At 41.8% G+C, this 22206-nt stretch overlaps 1 protein-coding gene across 4 annotated transcripts in view; it reads right to left on the reverse strand.

The window, feature by feature from the left end:
- klf12b (Kruppel like factor 12b) overlaps positions 1–22206 on the reverse strand; it is a 50690-nt gene that overhangs the window by 6730 nt on the left and 21754 nt on the right. For 3 of the 4 annotated variants that reach the window (XM_028023165.1, XM_028023164.1, XM_028023163.1), the window contains 2 exons: positions 14607–15156; positions 8322–8457 (listed from right to left, as the gene is read on the reverse strand). In XM_028023165.1, coding sequence (XP_027878966.1) covers positions 8322–8457; positions 14607–15129 — 659 coding nt within the window. In that variant the 5' untranslated portion in view covers positions 15130–15156. Of the gene's footprint in view, positions 1–8321; positions 8458–14606; positions 15157–15497; positions 15764–22206 lie in introns of those variants that run through there. The other variant, XM_028023166.1, reaches the window with a different exon arrangement.

A 22206-nucleotide genomic window follows, 5' to 3' on the forward strand; every position in this document is an offset into this window, starting at 1 on the left:
TTGACTGTAGAACAGGGAGCACCTTTCATGAAACGATAAACACATGACTGCAGCACACACCCAGCCCAGTGCCCAGAGGCAGGAGATACGCTACGCAGAAACAACAAGAGGATCTCTGTTTACTTAAGAGGAGGAGGAATATCTGTGAAATATATTTAATGGGGTTCTCGGAGCAGCGGTGGAGTTTGCTGCGCTGCATTTACGGAGGAAAAGGTGAAGGGGTCAGAGAGTGGGGCGGGGGGAGCTGTGGGGGTTTTAGAGGAAGAACAGCTCTGATCATGTTAAAGGGATTTGAAAGAGGAGCAAAGGCTGCCAGACAGGCCCTCCTGTGAACTGTCTCCGCCACACACAACCCACTTCCTGTCTCGCTGTCTTTCACCAAAAGCATGAGCTGTCAAACACAGGCTCGGGCGTATTGAACAACCTTACAGAGAGAGAAACACACACAGAGAGACAGAATTACAGAGATGTACCGCACACACACACCCACACATACACGCGCACCCCCACACGCACGCACACACACACACATATGATTACAAATCACCTGTTACTGTTGGCTTCCTACCAACCAGAAGCCGTACAGGAAATGAGCACACGGGTTAGATATGAAGCGAACTCATACTTCCCTCTCCCTTTCTTACTCTGTTGCGCTCTCCTAGCTCGCAAACAGCACTGCTACTGGATGTTAAAATTTAACTTTTGAACAAACCACATGAATTTATTATGTTTATAAGCCATCTAATTAAATAACTCATAAATTTACATCGGCTCGCAGAAGTAATCATACACTTTGAAACACTTACACATTTTTTCACAAGCTTTAGAGTTTTCTTTGGGATTCTGTGTGATAGAAAAATGTAAAGCAGTGGTTAATTGTGAAGCAAAAGAGAAATTATGCATTATATGTCACATGTTGTGTTCAGCCCCTTTAATCTGATGTCTTTAAATGAAACCCAGTGCATAAAATTGCCTTCAGAAGTCTCCGAAATAGATCGTATTCATATGGGCATAGGAGCACAACTAAGCAGGCACTTCACGGATTTGAGGGACGACAAAAAAAAGTTTAAAGTTTGCCATAAGCATGAAGGGAGCATAGCTAACATGGATGAAGAAGCTCTGATCAGGTGCAAAATTGTCTGTGTTGCAGAACTAATAAAACCGCTTGCCCTGAACGCACCATCTCAGGTGTGGAGAAATAGTGGTAGCATCATGCTGTGGGGTTGCTTTGTTTCAGCATGGAGAGGGAAGCTGATCAGATGTGAAAACGTGGTAAGTTAAATGCAAAACACTCCTGGAAGAAAATCTGTTAGAGCCCCAACTGACCCGAAACATACAGTCCGAGCTACAACCGGATGACTTAAATCAAGCAATATTTATGTGTCAAAAAAGACCCGAGTCTATGACAAGACTCGAAAATGAATCTTTACAGATTCTCGAGCAATTTTAATAGAAAGGTAATGTGAAAAGCTGGTAGAGACACATCCAACAGACTTGCAGCCGCAGCTGAAGGTACTGACACAAGGAGACTGTAACACATACAGAATTTTTTTATTTCTTTGCACAAAATGTTAAAAAATGTGCTCGTCCTTTCCCCTTCCTCTTCTCAATGTGCTACGTGATCAAATTGAAACGAGTTTAAAAGGTATGAATAGTTTTTGCAAGGCACTGCAGGCCACCATCTAAAGTGTACGGGACTGTATGAGAAAATGTGTCTGCCAGGGAAAAGTGAAGCAGAACGCCAGGATTTACAATGGAAACACTCTGGGCTCAGACACCGAACAGATGAGGCAGATGTTTACATTCTGACTTCATCCTGACTGTAACTTCGTGATTATAATATCATCCAGAAAAGTCTAAATCTTTCTATTCTGGTTGCTCTTTCTTACAACAAGCAGATACATCAATTAATGAGCAATTTGTCTGGAGGTGATTCTGTCATCACTGAAGAGCACAGTGATGAAGTTCAGGTTTGCTCATTTTGGGTATTTATGAAAATTTGTAAAATATTCAATCCTTGTGGACACAACAGCTGCTTTGTGACAGGACTTAATATAACTGAATAAAGAGTTTGTAAAAAAAAAAGTGTTTTTTTTTTTACAAACTCGACAACTTCCTAATTTCTGTTTCACATTATAGAAAGTAAAACATTTTAATAGCTTAGCATTATTGTTGGCCAGACAAGAACATACTCTGCTTGATGGAAAAACAAAGACAGGAGACGTTGTGCAATCCAACAGAAAAAAAAAAAAGATGAGGATGGTTTGTTTTGGTCTTTTATGACATCATTTAAGCATCTTCAAAGCAAAATTTCACAATCTCAGATTACATCGTTACACATTTTGGGAATTTTAATGACTGAATGACCATTAAGTAATAAAACAGTAGTGATTTAGTGAAAGCGGGGGCTGAGGTCAAAAAGCCAAAGTGACCATAGTGCCTCAGCTCTGTGGTCACTGCATAAATTTAGAAGCACGTCTGACAACTACTGACACTCGCCACAGGTTGACGCTGCAATCACGAAAAGGTGCGTTGCTTAAATAAACAACGTCGTCAAAAGCAATCAACTGATGACTGGGGTGTACAAATTCCTGCCTTAAGGGCAGCTTTTCCTTCAGCTTTTAGATGCAACACACCTGATAGTTCAATCCATGGACGAAAAACAGACGGTCATGACAAAATTGAAGCATTACACATGGACTGTGTAGGAAGAGCATTAACCTTTCCAGACCAAACGGAGAGCTGGCGATCCAGCCAAATTTGCCGTACCGTAATTCTGCCACACTCTGAAAAATTCTAAAGGTTTCCACCCAATATTTGGGTTATTACGGTAACGTTACCTCTGCCGCAGCAGGGACTGAAATTAATCTGAGGTGTGCTCTTTTAATAGACGGTAAATTGATTAAATTAACTTGGTAGATATTGAAAGTCCCATTTGTTATGGATAAATAGGTAAATATATTTACTCATAGGGCATTTAAAGAACTGTGTACAATTAAAATAAACAAAAATATCTGGGCAGAGAGTTGAAATTTAGGTCATAAAGGGCTAATCAGAGAAGTGGCAAAGGGGAACTCTGGAGGAGCTAGAGAAATCTAAAGCTCATGTAGGAGAATCTGTCAATGGTTCAACTATTATTGCGACTAGTTTAATCTGCAGCAGTGTGGTTTTCGTCCTGGTCGTGGAACACTGGACCAGCTCTACACCCTCGGCAGGGTCCTGGAGGGTGCATGGGAGTTCGCCCAACTAGTCTACATGTGTTTTGTGGACTTGGAGAAGGCGTTCGACCGTGTCCCTCGGGGAGCCCTGTGGGGGGTTCTCCGGGAGTATGGGGTACCGGGCCCTTTGATACGGGCTGTCAGGTCCCTGTATGACCGGTGTCAGAGTCTGGTCCGCATTGCCGGCAGTAAGTCGGGCTCGTTTCCGGTGAGAGTTGGACTCCGCCAGGGCTGCCCTTTGTCACCGATTCTGTTCATCACTTTTATGGACAGAATTTCTAGGCGCAGCCAAGGTGTTGAGGGGATCCGATTTGGTGGCCTTAGGATCTCATCTCTGCTTTTCGCAGACGATGTGGTCCTTTTGGCTTCATCAGATCGTGATCTGCAGCTCTCGCTGGAGCGGTTCGCAGCCGAGTGTGAAGCGGCCGGAATGGGGATCAGTGCCTCCAAATCCGAGGCCATGGTCTTGAGCCGGAAAAGGGTAGAGTGCCTTCTCCGGGTCAGGGGGGGTGTCCTGCCCCAAGTGGAGGAGTTTAAGTATCTCGGGATCTTGTTCACGAACGGGGGAAGAAGGGAGCGGGAGATCGACAGGCGGATTGGCGCAGCGTCTGCTGTCAAGCGGGCGCTGTACCGGTCCGTCGTGGTGAAGAGAGAGCTGAGCCAAAAAGCGAAGCTCTCGATTTACCGGTCGATCTACGTTCCCACCCTCATCTATGGTCATGAGCTTTGGGTCATGACCGAAAGAACGAGATCGCGGATACAAGCGGCCGAAATGGGTTTTCTCCGTAGGGTGGCTGGGCTCTCCCTTAGAGATAGGGTGAGAAGCTCAGTCATCCGGGAGGGACTCAGAGTAGAGCCGCTGCTCCTTCACATCGAGAGGAGCCAGTTGAGGTGGCTTGGGCATCTGGTCAGGATGCCTCCTGGACGCCTCCCTGGTGAGGTGTTCCGGGCACGTCCCACCGGGAGGAGGCCCCGGGGAAGACCCAGGACACGCTGGAGAGACTATGTCTCTCGGCTGGCCTGGGAACGCCTCGGGATTCCCCCGGAAGAGCTGGAAGAAGTGGCCGGGGAGAGGGAAGTCTGGGCCTCCCTTCTGAAGCTGCTACCCCCGCGACCCGACCTCGGATAAGCGGAAGAAGATGGATGGATGGATGGATGGATGGATGGATGGATGGTTTAATCTGCATACATGGCCTAAAAGAAAGCCGTTGAACGAAAACAAGTCCAGTTTACAGTTTGTCACAAGCCATGTGGGAGAATGTGGATCAGATGAGCCTAAATTGTAATTTTTTAGCCTACATTCAGAACACTGTGGTTGAGGGGAAATCTAAAACCGGACCCTGAACACACCATCTTTATGGTAGTGGAAGCATCACGCTGCATGGACGATTTCCTACATCAGCAACTGGTCAGAGTTGATGGAAAGATGCATGGAGGTAAACAAACGCCAATCATGGAGGAAAAGCTTAACAGTTATCCACTTTGTTTTGGTTTCAATAATAAGATTTCAGCAAAATACAGCGAGGTTTGTGGATGGAACATGAAAAAAATATGACAAAGTTCAAGGGGTGTTAATACTTTGGCAAAGCAGTGTACGCAAGAATAAGTTGCATAAAATTGTCTTTCTATTTTCGTCTCAAACTCTAGTTAAATTGCAGCTCTTTTGGAACATGAATTTGATTTATTTTCTTATGAGATTCCAGAGGCAAACTCTTGCTGCTTCCAAACTTGTGTCAGAGTAACATTTTTGGTTGAATGAATGTGTCTGTTTGCATCGCTCAACGCAGAAGAGGGAAAAGTAGGAAGTGCAGATGAAACTGATTTCAAACAGAACTGACCTCTGCTTTAGTTCATCTGCTTCACCCCCCCCTCCCCTCCCCTCCCCTCATCTCCTCACCTGTCACCTGAATACTCACAACCCAAACACGGTGCCTATTTTTCAGGATTTTCACGGACAGCTGAGGTCAAAACAGCTCTGACACACAAACTGCTTTTCAAACAGAGTTGTGGATTTATCAGGAAAACAGGAAAAAGGAGCGCCTGACTCGCTGTGTGCCTTGGGAGACAGCTCACCCGGCATTCCCGTACCTGTCGGAGGACACTGCCCCACGTCTCAACAGTTCACCTGCTCTGTTGCGTGGCCACTGGGTCCTTGGGAACCGGCCAGGCTTCGGCAGAGGCTACTCCTCCCAAACGCACACGCACGCAGTCGCACACTTCTCTCTCTCCTTCTTCCTCTTTCACCCTCACTCTTCCACAATAGCCCATCCAGCCGTCCCCAAGGAAACGCATGAATATGGAGGAGGCTGCCCTAGAAGAGCATGATCCACTCACACACACCGTAACTCTCTCCTTTCACTCAGTTATTTATTTATGGATACCTGGATTGGAAGCTGCAGGCACTCCCATCCTCCACCCTCACACCTCTCCTCCCTGACGCACTCTGAGCGGGCCGCTTGTGTAAATGCGGGGGCCAAATTAAAGCAAAAAGAAAAAAAAAAACGCTATAAAAGTGTGGAAAACAGGAAACATAGCGACACGGTGGAGTAATATTCTGGCTTCGGTTGCTGTGAAGATGTCCAGGGAGCTCGTGTGGTGTGTCAAAACGCAGCGCACACTCTCTCCTTTCCTGTCACCAGGCCGGCGTGTAACTCAAGAACGCCACAGACTGTTTTGTTTTTCGCAGACAAACACGCGAGTCTGTGTTCCTGTTGACAATGGCCGACCACCCCCTGGAACCAGCTGTTCCGTCCACCGTGCAGAGACACGTGCACGCAAACGGCACAGAACACACATATGCCGGGGATTAATACTTACAAGTGTGAGCGCATACTTTTTACCCCCCACACACACGCATACACACCCCATGCACACAGTTTCCACACAGCTTGCACATAGAGAAGTGAGTGTGTGGGCAGGCCCTGGCAGGGTATTGCTTATCCAGGGTGGTGATTTATCTCCATAGTGAAAGCTTGGGCAGTGCAAGGTTGGGTTCTGCCAACCTCTGTTGTCCTCTGACCAAACCAGTGCCCACGTGTGGCACTCTGGGGCACGCCTGTCCCTTTCAATAACCTGCACTGAAACCCGAATCCTAGAGTGAGTCCCTGCGTGCATCGGAGAAATGGCAACCTCTACTTCTGAGCAAAGTGACCCTGCTATTTTTTTTTAAAAGCTTAATGTGTCGCACAAAAGCTCATTTGGTTTAATTAGTGTACGTTTTAATAGAGCTAGTGTACAAACAAATGTCGACCCTGAAAGCTGGAGCATTACCACGAAAAAACAAGCCAAGCTGGGCTTCAGCCTTGCTAATGGTGTTGCATCATTAGTCGCATTTTCACTCCCTCCTCCAATAATTTCCTTACGGTTAATCTACGAAAATGCTCCTGGAGTTTGACTAGGTTGGAAGTTTTGACTGTTCAGGCTTTCTGGGCAGCGGCGGCGGCGGATGGCGGGACTGAGCCAAGTGCGTCTGAATGCTTCTGATTTCCTGCTTTGGATCAGAATATTATAAGCTGTCATCCACTGGAGAGGAAGTCTTTTCATTTCGACACAGATGGACTGGCACCGCAGGAGCTGATGTCTGCAGGCCGAACAGGGCAGAAAGTATGTCTGAGCCATATGTACTCAGTCTTATGGATTCACACCCACACACATGCGTCGGAAAGTAGAGGAGCACTTGAGCAGCAGGTCGTGAAGTTAAAGCTCCGACTGCAGGTCATCAAGGAAAACATTTAAGCTACTGAGGTACCTCTTTATGTACATATTTTTGTTGCTTTTAAGTGTGCCAGACATGTTTGACATGTATTAGTGTATGATCTTTTAGTCTTCTTGAAAATATTTCCTTTTTGTGCAAGTCAAATGCTCAACAACTCTACGGAAATGTGAGATTTTGTGTCCTGCGAAGATAAAATTCCTTTGAAAAAATCCTGTTGAAAAAAACTGCCTTTTTATTCTAGAGATGCAACCATAAATCTTCTGATGATCAAAATCGGCTTCTGGATGCTCAGAAACTCAGAAATTCTGTCTATTCTGATCAGTGAATGCAACAAACTCAGTGCCACTCGGTAGCACAACACTTTTGAGTGTGGTTGCTGGTACTGAATGAAGAAAACTCAAAGATAGCTCTTTTTGATTATTGTTATATACATACATATATATATATATATATATATATATATATATATATATATATATATATATTAAATTAAATTAAATTTGCAGCAGATTTTAAATGCCGCAAATTTAAAAAATATATATATAAACTTTTACCAGATTAAACAAGAAAACATGCAGGTCTTAAAGAAAAATGACAACCATTTAAAATCTGCCGCAAATTTTTTATTAGTGCAATCTCTACTAAACTGCACTCTCTTTTGAATTGTGAAGCCGGGTGAAATAAATCTCTTATTTCTCTGATCTATTTCTCTCACACTTGATGCCACACACTCTAGGAATGTGATGTGAAGAAACACCAGCTTCAAAAGAAAGAAACCGTGACGCAATAGACTCCCTGTGCAACAATGTTGTTGTTGTTATTGAAGTTGTGAAAAACTATTGTTAGAATGGACAACCAGCTAGGGACAGTCAAAGTTCACCTTAATGGTCGGAGTTAAAAATGTAATTTGAAAGAAATGGGGAGTAGAAAGGAAAATGAAACTGTTCATTGCTCATGTTCATTTTATGTCAAACACCAGAAGGCACTATTTATTTGATTAAAAAAGGTAAAAAGAAAATTGCATTTGACACCAATACCTTTTTAGGATACGTGATGAAAGCCTCTAACAAATCTGTAAGCCCTCTATATGATGTTAAAATGGTTTCATTAGAAACATTTTTAATAACTTTTGGTTGCTAAGAAACTGTGAGGGATGTGATGCACCTCTTTCGCAAAGACAGTTGGAAAAAGGGTCATAACAACAGGCAAGTCTGGGCAGGTTCGTTTTGAGGTCACCACTATCTTGGCTCAACTTCCTTTGTGGCTGTTTGCTCTTTTGCCCGCTCTCTTCCTTCCAAAAAAAAAAAAAAAAACCTGCTAACATGACTTCACCTTAAGCTTTTGCAGAGCTCTGCATGGCACATATCAAACGAGACAGCGATACTCACTCTTGCACAGCCCGGGCTATAGACAGCGCCGTGGAGCCGGTCTCGTTAACACTGTCCAGGGTCACGTTCGGCAGGTCATCGTCATCGCTGTCACTTTTGATCTGCCTCGGTGACAGGCCGTTGGGGTCTGTGTGTACTGGAGGGACACGGACACACACACACAGGAGTCAGACACATGACACTGGAGCTGTAAACTTATAAGCCGGATCACATCATCTGTGCTGAAAAGCATTACTAAATGTAATGAAATAATTCAATTTCTTTCAGTTTAAACACATCCAGTCTTTTTTATCGCTGTAAAAATGTGTGCTCATATAGAATATGTATTCCTTTTGCAGAGCGCTGTGTCCTCAGCCCTGGTATATTTCCAGTGCCCAACTTGTGGACAGAGCAGCCAACCATGACACTAAACCCAGCGGCTGCACACTCACAGAATAAAAGGAGCGCATGAAAAAATAAACACACACAGACACGCATCCACACACACATAATCTATACTAGCCCAAACTCTGGGAGATAGGATGAGGGGTGGAGCACTATTTGGCTGTTAGTGCAGTTGTGGAAACATTAAACGAATCTGTCATTGTGCCAATGCAAAAATGTAATAAATCTAACACGCATAAATGCACGCATGACCATTATTCTACTGAGTGCCTGTCCTTGCAAAAATATTCATACCCATTGAAAATTATGAGGTTGTCACATTACATCCTAAAATTTCAATGCAGCAATGTATTTAGTCAAAGCCTCAGGTTTATTAGAGAACACTAGAAAACAACAAGCATCATGAAGACCAAGAAAAGCAGCAAACAGGTGTGTTTGCTGTCCACCCACTTCTATGGGTGGAAGAAGTCCAATTTGAAACCTTGTAGGGTGTAAAAATAAGATGTGGACGGTGCTTTGATCACATCTGACTAAAAAATTTACTTTTTACCTAAGACAACAGGCATAGGTAAAAACATCATTATGCTTCCAGCAGTGAAACATAATGATGGTATGCTGTGAGCAATCTATTTATGCAAGGACAGGGAAACTGGTCAGAGATGATGGAGATAAACCAGTCAGAATCACTAATGACCTAAAACATACAGCTGGAAGTAAAATTCAACGATTTATAATAAAGTATAGTCGTATGTTAGAACAGACCCATAACAGAGATGCATTGGAAAAACTATTCTCACAAACACTCTCCATCAAATTACACACAGTTTGAGAAAAATACCAATACCTTTAGTCTATATGACAACAAACACAACAAATTATTTGTTGTCTGTGCCACAAACACAGATTTTTGTCTGTTTGTTGCACAGACAAATTAAGAAAAACTTGCATCTGCAATTTCAACAAATGGTGGCACTCAGAATTTCAGAATTTTGCACTAATATTGGTTTGTCACCCAACAGCCAAATAAAATGTGACAAAATGTGAAAAAATTCAAGCAGTATTAATGTTTCTTCAAGTCACTGTACTACTGAGAGACATACACATCTATCTAATTTACTGGACTCAAGAAAAAAATATCTAAGCAGTAAGTCACTGAAGTATGACCCTTTGAATCGGTAAGAACTGAAACTTAAAATGATCAAACGTCTGCAAAATCTGAAATCAAACTTGCGGCACTATATGAAAAAGTTACATCCCTGTGCCACGTTGTCCTTGAGGAGAAATTCAGATTCTTTGCCAAAGCTCACAGAGATACTGTCCCTTCTGTCTCCATGGACACAAGCAGGGAACATCCTGAAGTACTCCAAATCATTGTCAAGAAAAAAAATAAATAAATAAAATACATAAATACAGACGTGCTGGGGAGTACTTGTCAAAGGAAAGGTGCTAAAATCTGCAGGATTGGAGCAGTTTCACAATTAAGCTGGAAAAAAAAAGAAGAAAAAATCAATCCTGAAATAACATGGCAAAGATTTTATGTCTGGAGATAAAACACCCAGCAGACAGAGCATATATGGTGATACATATACAGTGCTGTTCACTAATGTCTAGCTGCTGTGAAGCTTTGGGCTTTTATAAGCTATCAGGACTTCACCTCCTCTGCCCTCTCAGCTGAGACTGTGGCCGTAATGGTTCATAATAATGGTCTTGAGTTAGGAGCAGACATGGTGTTATTACTGAAGGGACTGGGGGGGAAAGTGGGTGGTGGTAAAGAGGGGGGGCGGGGGGGGGTGCGCACGAAAAAATAATGCTCAACTCTGCTGGACTTTTGCTTTTAAAGGTTTTGTGCTCTTGTCACGGATGAAGACATGCAGAGTGGTCAGCGGCCCCCTGAAAAACCTGTAATTAGTTCGAAATGCATCACTTGGAAGGGGGGAGAGCGAAGAGTGAGGGTGGGGGCGGGTGTGTGTGTGTGTGTGGGGGGGGGGGTCATTCTGAACGACGGACACAAAAGAGGAGTGGTGGGCAGAGCACCGGATTTCTTTCTTTCGCTCCTGTTGTTTCCAGTCAAGCCCTGTTTCCATGGAAACCTCCTGCCGGAGACAGGGAGACAGCAGTGAAAGAAAAGTGTACCCACCCTCACTGAAAGAGGGTGGCCAACCTGCGCTGTGTGCGTTTGCACAGGAGAGTGGGGGTGCACGCGCATGTGTATGTGTGCGTCTATACGTCTGTGTTGAGAACTTAAAGAGAACAATGCTGACTTTAAAGTTCTCCTAAGAGGCATTTGTTTATTCAATGTTTAGATTGTAAAAAAACTTACAATCTAAAATATTATTTAGGAGTGACGAGGCCAAGTTGACAGCAAATCAAAAAAACACTAAAACTGAATCAATACATAAAATATAGAAGAAGAACTTTAAATAATAAAATACAATCAATAAAACCAAAGAGAAAAACACTTGTGAGTTTAGATCAGTTATTGGAAAACTCATCAGTTAAAACATTTATATTGCAAGTAATATTGATGCTTGCAGTTCTTCGAGAGCTCTCACAGACACTAGTTGATTCATATGCTGCTGATTTTGGAGTACATTTCACAAGTTTGAGACAGAAAGTTGGAATTCTTTTTTCCACAAATCAATACAGTATAAGAATGTTAGTATGATTAACAACAACTGTTCATGTGAATGAATTTGATGATTTCCTGCAGTTTTAGCACATCATAAGATGTCATTTATGATGGGTCAGATGCAGAGAATGGATTTATGAACCAGTGTGCCAATACAAAGGAGACATGTCTACACTCAAACACATTGATGAGTCCATTTTTTTAATATATTTGTTACGTATCTCGACACACAATAAGCTATATCAGAAGCATAGCAATGGGACGAAGCATTTATGTTAATCAAAGCAGCATAGTCAATGAAAGATGAGGAAGTTGCTGATACTAATGTTTTCTTGGTTTGAAAATAGACCAGATTCAGTCAGTTAGATGACAGGAGTTTGTACCAACTGTTTGATTTCTAACTCATTCTGCAAAGGACAGCAACAGAAGCAATCTTCACAGACCTCCAGTTATAAAAATATCTATTTAGATTGTTTTTTTATCTTTAAAATTAATTTGGAGTTTCACAAAGTTTTACTGAATATTACGGTAATGCTTAAGGTGAGACATGATGCCTGGTAAAGAGGCGATTTGACAGAATGCATCAGGGGTTTTGCATGAACAGGAAAATTAGCAGTCAGTAATATGGAGTTCAAATCCTTTATATACAAACAGATAAAGAAGTGGCCCCAAGACCCATCCTTGAGGAACACTCCAACTTTATTCAAAGATGTAACTGGTTTTACACAGACATATTTTTGATAGAAAGATACCAAGATTGTTGGTGTTTGCAATTTTTTTCCAGCAAACTGGCATAAGGCTTAAGATGCAGAAACATGGAAAGCATCTCTAATGCATTCAAAATTATTATCCATCCAAATATTCTCCATTCCCAGTTGCTTATCCTTGCAGGGTTGCATGGGAGCTGGAGCCTATTTCCAGCAGTCATTAGGCGAGAGGCAGGGTACACCCAACATAGGTCAGCAGTTCATCACAGTATTATCCAATGTGCTGTTGGATATTTCACTTTTTCAACAGTAAGTCTTATTATGTAAAAATAGCTAAATGGTTTAATTGTCTTGCTGGCATACTACATCAACCACACCCGAGACGCAGCACCGATCCCCCCCTCCCTATTTCTTTGTTTGGTCCTATTAGAAGCGGCGCTGAGCTGTGTATGTGTGCATGCATGTGTTTGTTTAAGTGCCACACATCTTCAATATCCATCAACATCCACACCCTTTTGTGCAAGTTTTGTTTTTCCTATCCTTTCCTCTGTCTTTTTTTCCCCCTCTGCTCTCCATGAGAGCAGATAGACAGCATTTAAAACGCCCATCTCTGAGGACCACCCCACCCAAGCAGCCAAGTGTCTGTCTGAGCACATGCTCTAATTACACATCTTTGTTGTTTTGCCTTTATGTACAGAACATACTGTACATGGGCGTGAGTGCAAGTCTAAATGCGTCTATCCATTTTCTGCAGGGAGTGACTAAGAGTGACCTCTTTTGCAACCAGAAGCTGCCCTGTGTACGGCGCGGACTTGGACAGAAACACCTCCTGTAGGCTTTCTTCCAGCGGCTGGCAGTAAAACCACACCCAAAGAGAAAAACCAACAACACAGTCGAGGCTGTGCCACAGAAGTCTAATACTCGCACTGTCCGAGATATCTGCTTTTCAGAGGAGGAGAAGAAAACGGCACAGCAGGCTATTTAAGATAGAAAAAAAAAAGTTCAATCCGTAAACCTTATCTTTGCTCGGAAGGTGAAGCATTTTTCCATCCGAGGGCATTTCTGAAAGCGTAGCGGTGTTCACCGCACTGAATCTGCAAGTAAATTGACTGCAGAAAATCGGAGAAGAAGTGAAACCTCTGCACACCTCAGATTAGGATATTCAGATTAACAATCCACTATAAGGTGTGACCTTTTCTTGATAGGTTTCTGACTCACAATCAATCTAAATAATGTATGTGCAAAATGTATTGTCTTTCAGCATAATGGTTCACAACACAGGTGCACCTCACAATCTCATGGAAAATATTTTTAGTTTAACTCAAAAAGCACAACTACCTTTGGTTCACATTTAACTCATCTTTTGTCCATCTTTATCTGCAACCCTTTTTCCTTCCACTAAGCTTTCCTTTTATATGTTTGGCTGTGGCGCTCTGCCTTTAGTGCAGTCAATGTCTTGTCAAAATAACGCCCTTTTCTGACCTACCATTGCAAACGAAAACATGTGAAGTTTGCTAAACTCTACTGGAACTTTCATTGGGGCAGTATGTCTTGGTAAGATGGGACTAAAAATAATACATTTTTTCAACAATAAACACTCCAAGAAGGTCTGCTATAAAACAAAGAATGAACATGTGAAAAAAACCCCATCTCTGGTCTCTTTCAAGTATGGCAAAGGATCTGTGATCCTGTGGGCCTGTTTGTATTCCAAAGACCCTCGGAACCTTTTCAGATTTACTGATCTGAAATGAAAATCTTGTTGCTAGGAATGTGAATATGGGTCATTACTGGGTTCATCAATAGCATAATAATCCAAAAGATGTGACCAAATCAACAATAATCCAAAATATATGACCAAATCAACAAAGAGAGGGTTCAACGGACTGAATGCATATCTACAGGTTAAAGTAGGATTTAAAAAAAAATACAGTGTGGGATTGTGCCACTGCAAGAATGAATTCATTTATTTTAAAGCTCTTCACACATTTTGCCACAAGCACTTTTATATACGGTCGACTGTCTCTTTCAAAGTGTAGTCACTTTGAAAGCTGGTGGTTGAAGCTTTTGCGAAAAAGCTAGGACATTTTTATGCAAACGTCTTAAGTGAGTCACCACTTCTTTTTTTATTTGCGTCCATGAGGTGAGGCTTTATTGCAACAAATCAAAATTCTCTGCAATAACATTTTGTGATTGAGGGGAAAAAGCAGCCAAGGTTGAACCACGTACTTTGAAAGCCCTTAAAAGAGCCTGAAGAAACTGGTCGAGACTCAACCTATATTGACTCAGTACTAAAAGTTTACAAGGATGTTTGCTTCTTGGAACCAAAGTGGAAAGAAATTAGGGATGCTTTAAAATTTCTACACTGCACTGCATTAATGTTTTACCAAGTCGATAAATATTTAATAATCAGGTAGAACAAAATCTGAAACTCTCTTTTTTTTTCTTTTCTGGGGTCTCTGATTACATAACTGCAGGGAAACCACAGGAATTTTTTTTTTCTTATATTCTAAAAAGAACAAAGTCTTCCTCATGAATATGTAGTAAATCCTAAGAGCATGGTCTCACCTTTGCCCTGGCTTTTGGCCCCTTCCAATAGAGGCAGCATGATAGCGTTGTTGAGGCTGGAAGGCGATCGCACTGCAGTGGTGTACATGAGGGGCAGTGACTGCACCACAACTGGGATGCGGTGAACATGGCCGGCCAGCTTCCCGGCTCCCTGCAGGCTCAGGGGACTGGACGGAGGCGGCGGCACGGACTGCAGGATGTGCAAATACGGCTGACCTCTCACCCCGCTTCCGGGGGCTACCAGGGGGCCCGGCGTGAGCACCGAGGAAGCCGAGGTAATAACTGACGGAGAAGACGAGGAGGACGAGGAGGACGACAACGAAGACGGGGAGAAGGCGGATCTGTGGGGGGGCGACGACGAGGAGGTTATACTAGTGGTGGTGGTAGACAAGGAGGAGGGGCGGGGCTTGTTGATTGACAGGTCCACAGGTTCTGTCTGCGTGTGGAAGTGGAGGTCATGGGCGAGCAGATCCTCGGGGGGTTCCGACTTTACTCTGCTGAGGAAGAAGGGGACGCCATCCATCGCAGAGTAAGGGCGAACTTTAGGTGACTGTGGGAGTAAAAACAAAAAGGACGTTAAGAGTTTTGTTATTTCAGAGCCGTGAAAATGCATTAACCTGTGACACACAGGAGGGAAGAAACAAACAAGCGAAACTGTCGGCAAAAAAAGCCAGCTGAAATCTAATCTCTCACCCATCGGTGAGGCCAAAAAAGGTGCACATTAACGAATTAGGGTCAAAGATAATTGTTTCTGCCGATATTCCCTCTCCAGAAATAATTACTCAGCATGTTAGAGATGTCAGGAGAGGGATATGCGGTGACATTTATATAGAAAGGAGCAGCATTAACTCAAGCAAGATAAAATGCAAGAGCAAAGATAGTGTCGCTCACGCTCGCCTCCTCTAGTCTTTCTTTTCTCTTGGCGTGGGCCGAGCTCTCTCCCTCTTCCTCCTGTTTTCCATGACTCCCACTCAAATGCAGCTCTCTTGGCTACCCACGTATCTCTCCTAAATCTCCCCTTTTCGACTGTGGAAAAACATCATATGGGCTCAATTTCCTGACCGTTTCTCTGCGTCTCTCAGGCGAAGGGCCTCCAAAGGCCAACGCTGGTGGCTCGAAGGAGCCCTCCGCACATCTTTGACTTAACACCGAGCAGATTGCGACACGGCCGCTTCAGGGAACGGTTTTAATCCAAGCGCAATGCCCACTGCGTTTTTATTTGTTCCTATAAAATTCCAGACGCTTTAGCCCCTCCTTTTGAATCACAGTTTTGGTGAGGAAACGCATTCATTTCCTCCAAGTCTGATGCAACTGAAAGTCTTAATTCACATTGTTCGATATAGAAGCTGTGTGACGTCTTAAACTAAAAAACGTTTCAGAATTTGTAACAGCAGCATAATCTTTGCCTTGAGTATTTTGAGCCTATTCTTTCTTTTTTAGACTCACACTTCTTTCTTCGTAGACAATGTTATGACTTATTCTTGTGGTGAATTACACATTCTTTTGATAGCGTTGGTGGATGTGTCTGCATTTTTTATGCATTACTCACTTGCACAACTATTGACATTTTTCTTAAAATCATGAACTTCAATGTATTTTATTGGGATTCTATATGATACTAAAAGAAAAAGAAGGCATCTTTGAGATTTTTCTTTTTTTTTCAAAATTAACATCTAATAAGGGCTGATTACAGCAATAGTGTTTTGGGGAAAGTCTACACTGCCATTGTACATCAGGAGATTAAAACCTTTGCCAATTGTTATTAGCTCAACAAATCAAGCTCAATGGTCTGCAACAGTTTTTGAGTCAAGTCAACAAGGCAGTTAAAAGTGCTTCATATCATAAAACATCATACAGTCGTAAACTATGAAACAAGCAATAAACATTACATTTTGTCAAATGCCATCACCAGTGGCATTTGACGTTCTTAATATGAGTTCCTGTGCAAGTAATCTTCTTGAAACTCTGGATTTTCACTGGTTTAAGACATCTAGTAAGTTATCTACTGGTAAAATGGTAACTCCTTAAAATGTTTCAACCAAAAATATCCGGAACTTCCACTTTAAGTGTTCTCTCCATGTTGGTTTTAACATTAATGTTAGCTGCTAGTGATGCTAAAACATCCATAGATTCCCCCGCTCTCTCAACAGAACCAGTTTGGTATCTTACTAATAGAAAGTTCATATTGAAATGACCGTCTAAATCATCCCAAATACTTACTTTGCCAACATTTTTTCCGCTTTTGGCTCATAAAATTGCAATGACTTGTGACCCCAACTATCACTGGTTCAAGGATAGAAGCATGATACTAAGCTAATTAAGAAAGGGAACAATGACAAGACTAACAGACTCCACAACCACAACCATCGACCTAGTTTTAGCCACTTAGGGTTTCTCTTTTTATCTCTTGTAATAATTATGGCAAAATATGCTCTTAGCAACAATATTAAAGTGTCTGAGGATCCAAATTGGGAGGCGGCAACCCTAACTTAGGGAACCACTGGGATGGAGAACAAAGAAAATCTGCTGATGGGTATATTATGCAGAAATTCTATCACAGGTTTTCAGCTGCCAAGGTACATATTGTGTTATTTCTCAGCATGTACTGCCTTTAGCTTTGCTTTTATGGCTCACGTACTGTACAGTATCCATGCTCTCTGCTCTGACATACCTAGAAATGAAGTGGTCTTGTTATTGTGAAGCTGTTGCTTGGTAACCAGGCCTGTGTGGCTCTGTGTTGCTGCCACAACTGTGTTCAGTGGGTGCAGACCACTTAATATTTGTAATCGTGATAAATTAGTGTTCAGACTTGATCGATTTACCTTCATAAAATATCAATCTGGAGATAGAGGCTGCTGCCTGTCTCCAGGAGTCTTTGGGCGACAGGCGAGGTACACCCTGGACAGGTTGCCAGTCCATCACAGGGTATATAAATGATATTTTTACTCTTGATTTATAACCAACAGATTTCTATGGAAGAACATTGTAGCGCTAGACGAATGCCGTCTTCTGATAAACCCTCGGGTTATCGCGGATTTGGAGGAAAATTGTTTGGCTGTAGGGGTCCCGATTGTTGATAAGAAATTCATCTGCCTCCGCACATCTGAGAAGTTGAGAAAAGAGTGCAGCAGGTGGTTGCTTTCCTGGGTGTCCTGCTCTCAGCTGTGGCTCAAGGCTTTGAGAGCTGTGCTCCTGCGTCGGTACCTAATACCTGGGGTTTGAAGTCATTCTCCCTTCAGTGATGTCAGTCACAGACAGGATGTGAGCGCCGCAGCCCACACAGCTTTGAAGTGCTCTGAGATCCAATCTCGCCCTAACAGACTGAGCTTCCCCTTTAGATGGCAGACACAGACAGTTCAGACTGCTGCAGAAATGTGGTCTTCATTTGAGTGGCACGGGGCCAAGCCTTTGCTGGAAATGGTCTGCCTCGTTAGACGATTCGCCTGCAAGGGGCTGGAAAATCTGCCCGGCTAACCGGTATCCCCTAATAAAGACAATGCGTGAGGACAGAGGCAGACGGGCAGGTCGGGCGTATCTTTATGTGTGTGTCAGCGTGTGTGCAGGGCCGAGCTTTGCACTTATGTGTGTTTTGCATCTGTCAAATTGAGACTGGAGGTGGCTTCAGTTTTTCCATTTCTGTCGGTTAAGAGTTGTTTGTGAACCAAGCCCCAAAAAGCACCAGTTTCTGGTTTGTGTAACACAGCATTGCTATTGTTTACATACACTATGCAAGTGACATGGAAAATGCTCTCAGTACTCGCTGTTGTTCAGTCTTTCATAACAGCAGAAATGACTCTAAACCTCAAGAATAAGTAGTAAACGAAAGAAATAAACAGCCAGACTTTGTTAGTCACAGTAGAGCCCCATAGGGAAGCAGGACGGACACTTTTTCAGAGAACCCAGTTGAATTTTAACTTGCATGTTATTTGCTTGATTTCACTTAAACAGAGTTACCGCTGCATTGATTTTTTTTTTTTTCAGTTTCACTGCTTTATATAAGGCAAACTCAGCCTTGCCCAATATGTCCATTTATGGTCCTAAACCAGGAATGTTTCTTTTTCTTTCTCATTTTAGTTCATGATTAACAAATACAGCCTACTGTCTTTCACTATTTTATCTTGATGAAGCAGCTTTATCCCCAAAACAGATAAGACTGCATGACATACAGTAGCCTAAGAAGGTTCACCGCTTGGGAAGATTACCTTGGAAATTTGTTGGAGTTGGTCCTGTCAATTTGTATTTGTATTGTAAAACAAACAAAATAACCCCCAAAACACAACATTAATACCATAATGTTATTAATGGCAAACTGAAATCGGTTGACAATTGTAGTTTCTGGTAGGAAGGAAGTGAACAAAAGTGGAGATGCACTAATCACAAATCTGTGACAAATTTGTGATTTGTGGTTTTTGTAAAGCTTTGACTTACTTAGATCGGTTTTATCCAGTTCTAGTTTTTTTAAGAGCTATGATCTAAGAACTTGTGGGAGTAGCATTCAAAGGGTTATTTTTTTAATTTTCCTGCTGTTAATTATTATTCTACAAGCAGAGACAATGTCACACTGTGTGTGAGAGACCAGCCTTTATAATAGGCTTTATTAGACTCTTATAAGAACTGTTAGTATAGCTAGCATTACTAAAACAACAACCATTATTTATATTCCCAAGGTTATGCAGACCTATAACCCTAATTCAAAAAGTAGTCACCATTTCCAAATCTAACATGTTTTCTGACAAGTAGACATGATAAAGCTAAGCAAGTTTGTTATATTACATTCACCCTTCCCGTTATCTGCTGAATGTCTTGCTCTCTCTTACAGCCTTATTGAAGTATTCTTACCTTTGACTTAATTTAAAGAAACCTCTGCACTGCTGGAAATAGCCAACTTTGAGCCCTTTTTACTCAGTAGTGGTGTCCGTAATGAGGAGTCTTGCTGTCAGGGCTCCCTGTTAGCGGGCAAATAATGTTAATTGACTGGGAAAAGATAATCCTGTTTAGAATCTTTGCTGACCAGCTGTTCAACAGTTAAAGCCAGTCAAGGCGATTCACTGTCTGATTCAAGTCGTTTACCAATTTGAAACTAAAGCATTGAAATAAATTGTCATTGCAGAAACTTGGTGCTACCAAGATGGCGCCATTGCAGCATCTCTATAGTAATGACTTTTGCAGATTTTGTTGCCACGTTACCATCGTCATCACTGTATGTGGATAACCAGATCAACCTGGGTCCTCATCCAGATCTGTTTGCCACAATTTTAGTTGTTTTAAATGGTGTTATTATTGCTCTGACCGTAGATACAAAGCGGCTTATTGATTTGCTTATAGTCATATCCTGACTTATGAAGATCATCTGCTTTATGTGAAGAGCATGTTCTCTGAACTTTCCCATTTTGAAATGTGGTTGAAAGGTATGGAGCCCTGTTCCATGTTATACCTGTAGCTTGGGGAAGCAGGGAATCAGTGATTAATGAAAGGAAACTGAAAATGGCACAAATTGAATAAAATCCTTTAGTTTATATATCTTTGAATATTATTTTTGGTGCCGGTGTTTGCATAAACAGTCATTTCTTAAAGTTGCATTTTTCTCCCCATTAGATAACTGGACTCAAATTACAGGCTGGATTTTTCAAAGTTTTTGCATGGGAGATTAATGACTGTGCAATTCTAGTGAGTACTGTAATTTTTCCGCAGTACAGTGAAAATGTTGATATAATGTTGCAATAACTTCCTATAAATTAGTAAATATTTCAAAACAGCCCGATAGTCAGTCTTTCTGCATGTGACACATGCGCAGTATTCATTCGCAGAGAGTATATTCATTACAGTTTTTCTAAAGTAAGTATGAAGAAAGTTCATTTGTAGAGTTTATTTACAGCTGAATTGTAGGTGACCTACAGCAAGTTGGGTCGTAATATTCCTGGATCTGTAAGGCTGCCAACTGTCTCTCATTATGTTCCTGTGTGACTGAACCAATAACTCAAAACTCTGTTTCCTTTTGTTTTTATTCATTTCAGTGGCCCCAGTTACACAAATTGCTTGTTTAAGAACTGCTTGGAGTTTTAGATGATTTCCAAAGCTTAATTATAGCAGCTGTGCTGTTGCTGTAATTTTTCCATCCTAAGCACTTACAAATTCGTCCTATTGAAATGTAGGCCTGTATCTGAAGTTGATCTAATTATAAGGAGTGCCTTATTAAAAGGGGGTTTGTTCTCTCACTCAAACCTTCATTGATGTTCTGTTTTTCTGAGCTTGACCTCTCAAAGGAAGAGTCTGCTCCACCCATTATAACTTAATAACTATTTGCTATAAATGGTCAACTTCTTCGGAGGAGCCTCTGACTGAACTGCACTGCTAAGAGAGAAGTTCTGCATAGGAGAAGAAGAGCGATACTGTCTGATTTTAAGTTTAACATTGTTTATGTTGTTCTTCTTGCAGAATAGCCCAACATAAAGTCAAGTAAATGTGGTTCCATTTAGAAAGTGCATTGTGGGTGGTAAATATGAACCAGACCGTCATGTACTCTGAATCTCGACCTGACAGCAGTGGCCCTGAGCTGAACCCCACAAAGGTCCTGAGGCTATCGGAGGGCAGATTTCAGAGGGCACCATTTGTTTTACAACTTGGGACAAGTTATGCAGCAAGAAGCTCCAGCAATTCCTTCCGGCTGAAAAGTGACTGGTGAAATATAAAAATCTGCACTATTAGTGCAGATCCTTGCAAAAGTATTCACACCTCTTGAACTTTTTCACATTTTGGTACATCACAATCACACACTTCAATGTATTTTATTGGGATTTTATGTCATTAGGCCAACAAAACTGCTACATAACTAGTAGCAAGTAGTGTATCCATAGAAAAGGAAGCAAAGGATACACAATTTTCAACATTTGTTGACAACTGGGTAGATTTCCCACAGATGTCACAATGCCCTATAATAAAAAATACAATAATAAACACAATAATACAATTCTGAAACATAAAGTGTGGCAGGCTGCAAATCTACCCAAATATAGCTGCCCACTTAAAATGAAAGGCTGAACCAAGACAGAAAGCATTGATGAGAGACGTTCCAGCAGGAAAAGGACCTTAAATATACACCCAGAACTAAAGTGTTTAAAAATCACAGCATGCTCAATCAAGGAAGGACCTAACTAAAGATAGGAGGTGGTGTGACACCAGTCAGAAACACATACTGAAAAGAGAACTTAGAAAGTGTTTTAAAATTACTTAAAGTACTACAGTATATCGTTTAAGTCTTTTACATTTATACCCCTAAATCAGACATTTACTTTAATCGGATATGCTTTACATTTTCTTTCCCATTGAATGTTCATTGGATGATTACTAGTGATGTCATTCCTCCTACCTTAATTCCTGTTTAAATAATCGTAATGTTTTTTATTAATAACCACCCAATGTAAACCTGATGGCAGTAAAAAGGTTCAGGGAGTCTGTTTTGGTCCTGGTGTCAGACTTGCTATTAGGGTCTGCTTCCAAATCCAACCTATCTGGATCTAAAAAATAAATAAAATGCCAAGAGAGCTGTCTACAGTGGGTAGGTTGTAGCTTACATAACATAACCTCATTTTAAAAAACCTTA

This window comes from Xiphophorus couchianus, chromosome 7 (genome assembly GCF_001444195.1).
Source record: "Xiphophorus couchianus chromosome 7, X_couchianus-1.0, whole genome shotgun sequence".
NCBI lineage: Eukaryota > Metazoa > Chordata > Actinopteri > Cyprinodontiformes > Poeciliidae > Xiphophorus > Xiphophorus couchianus.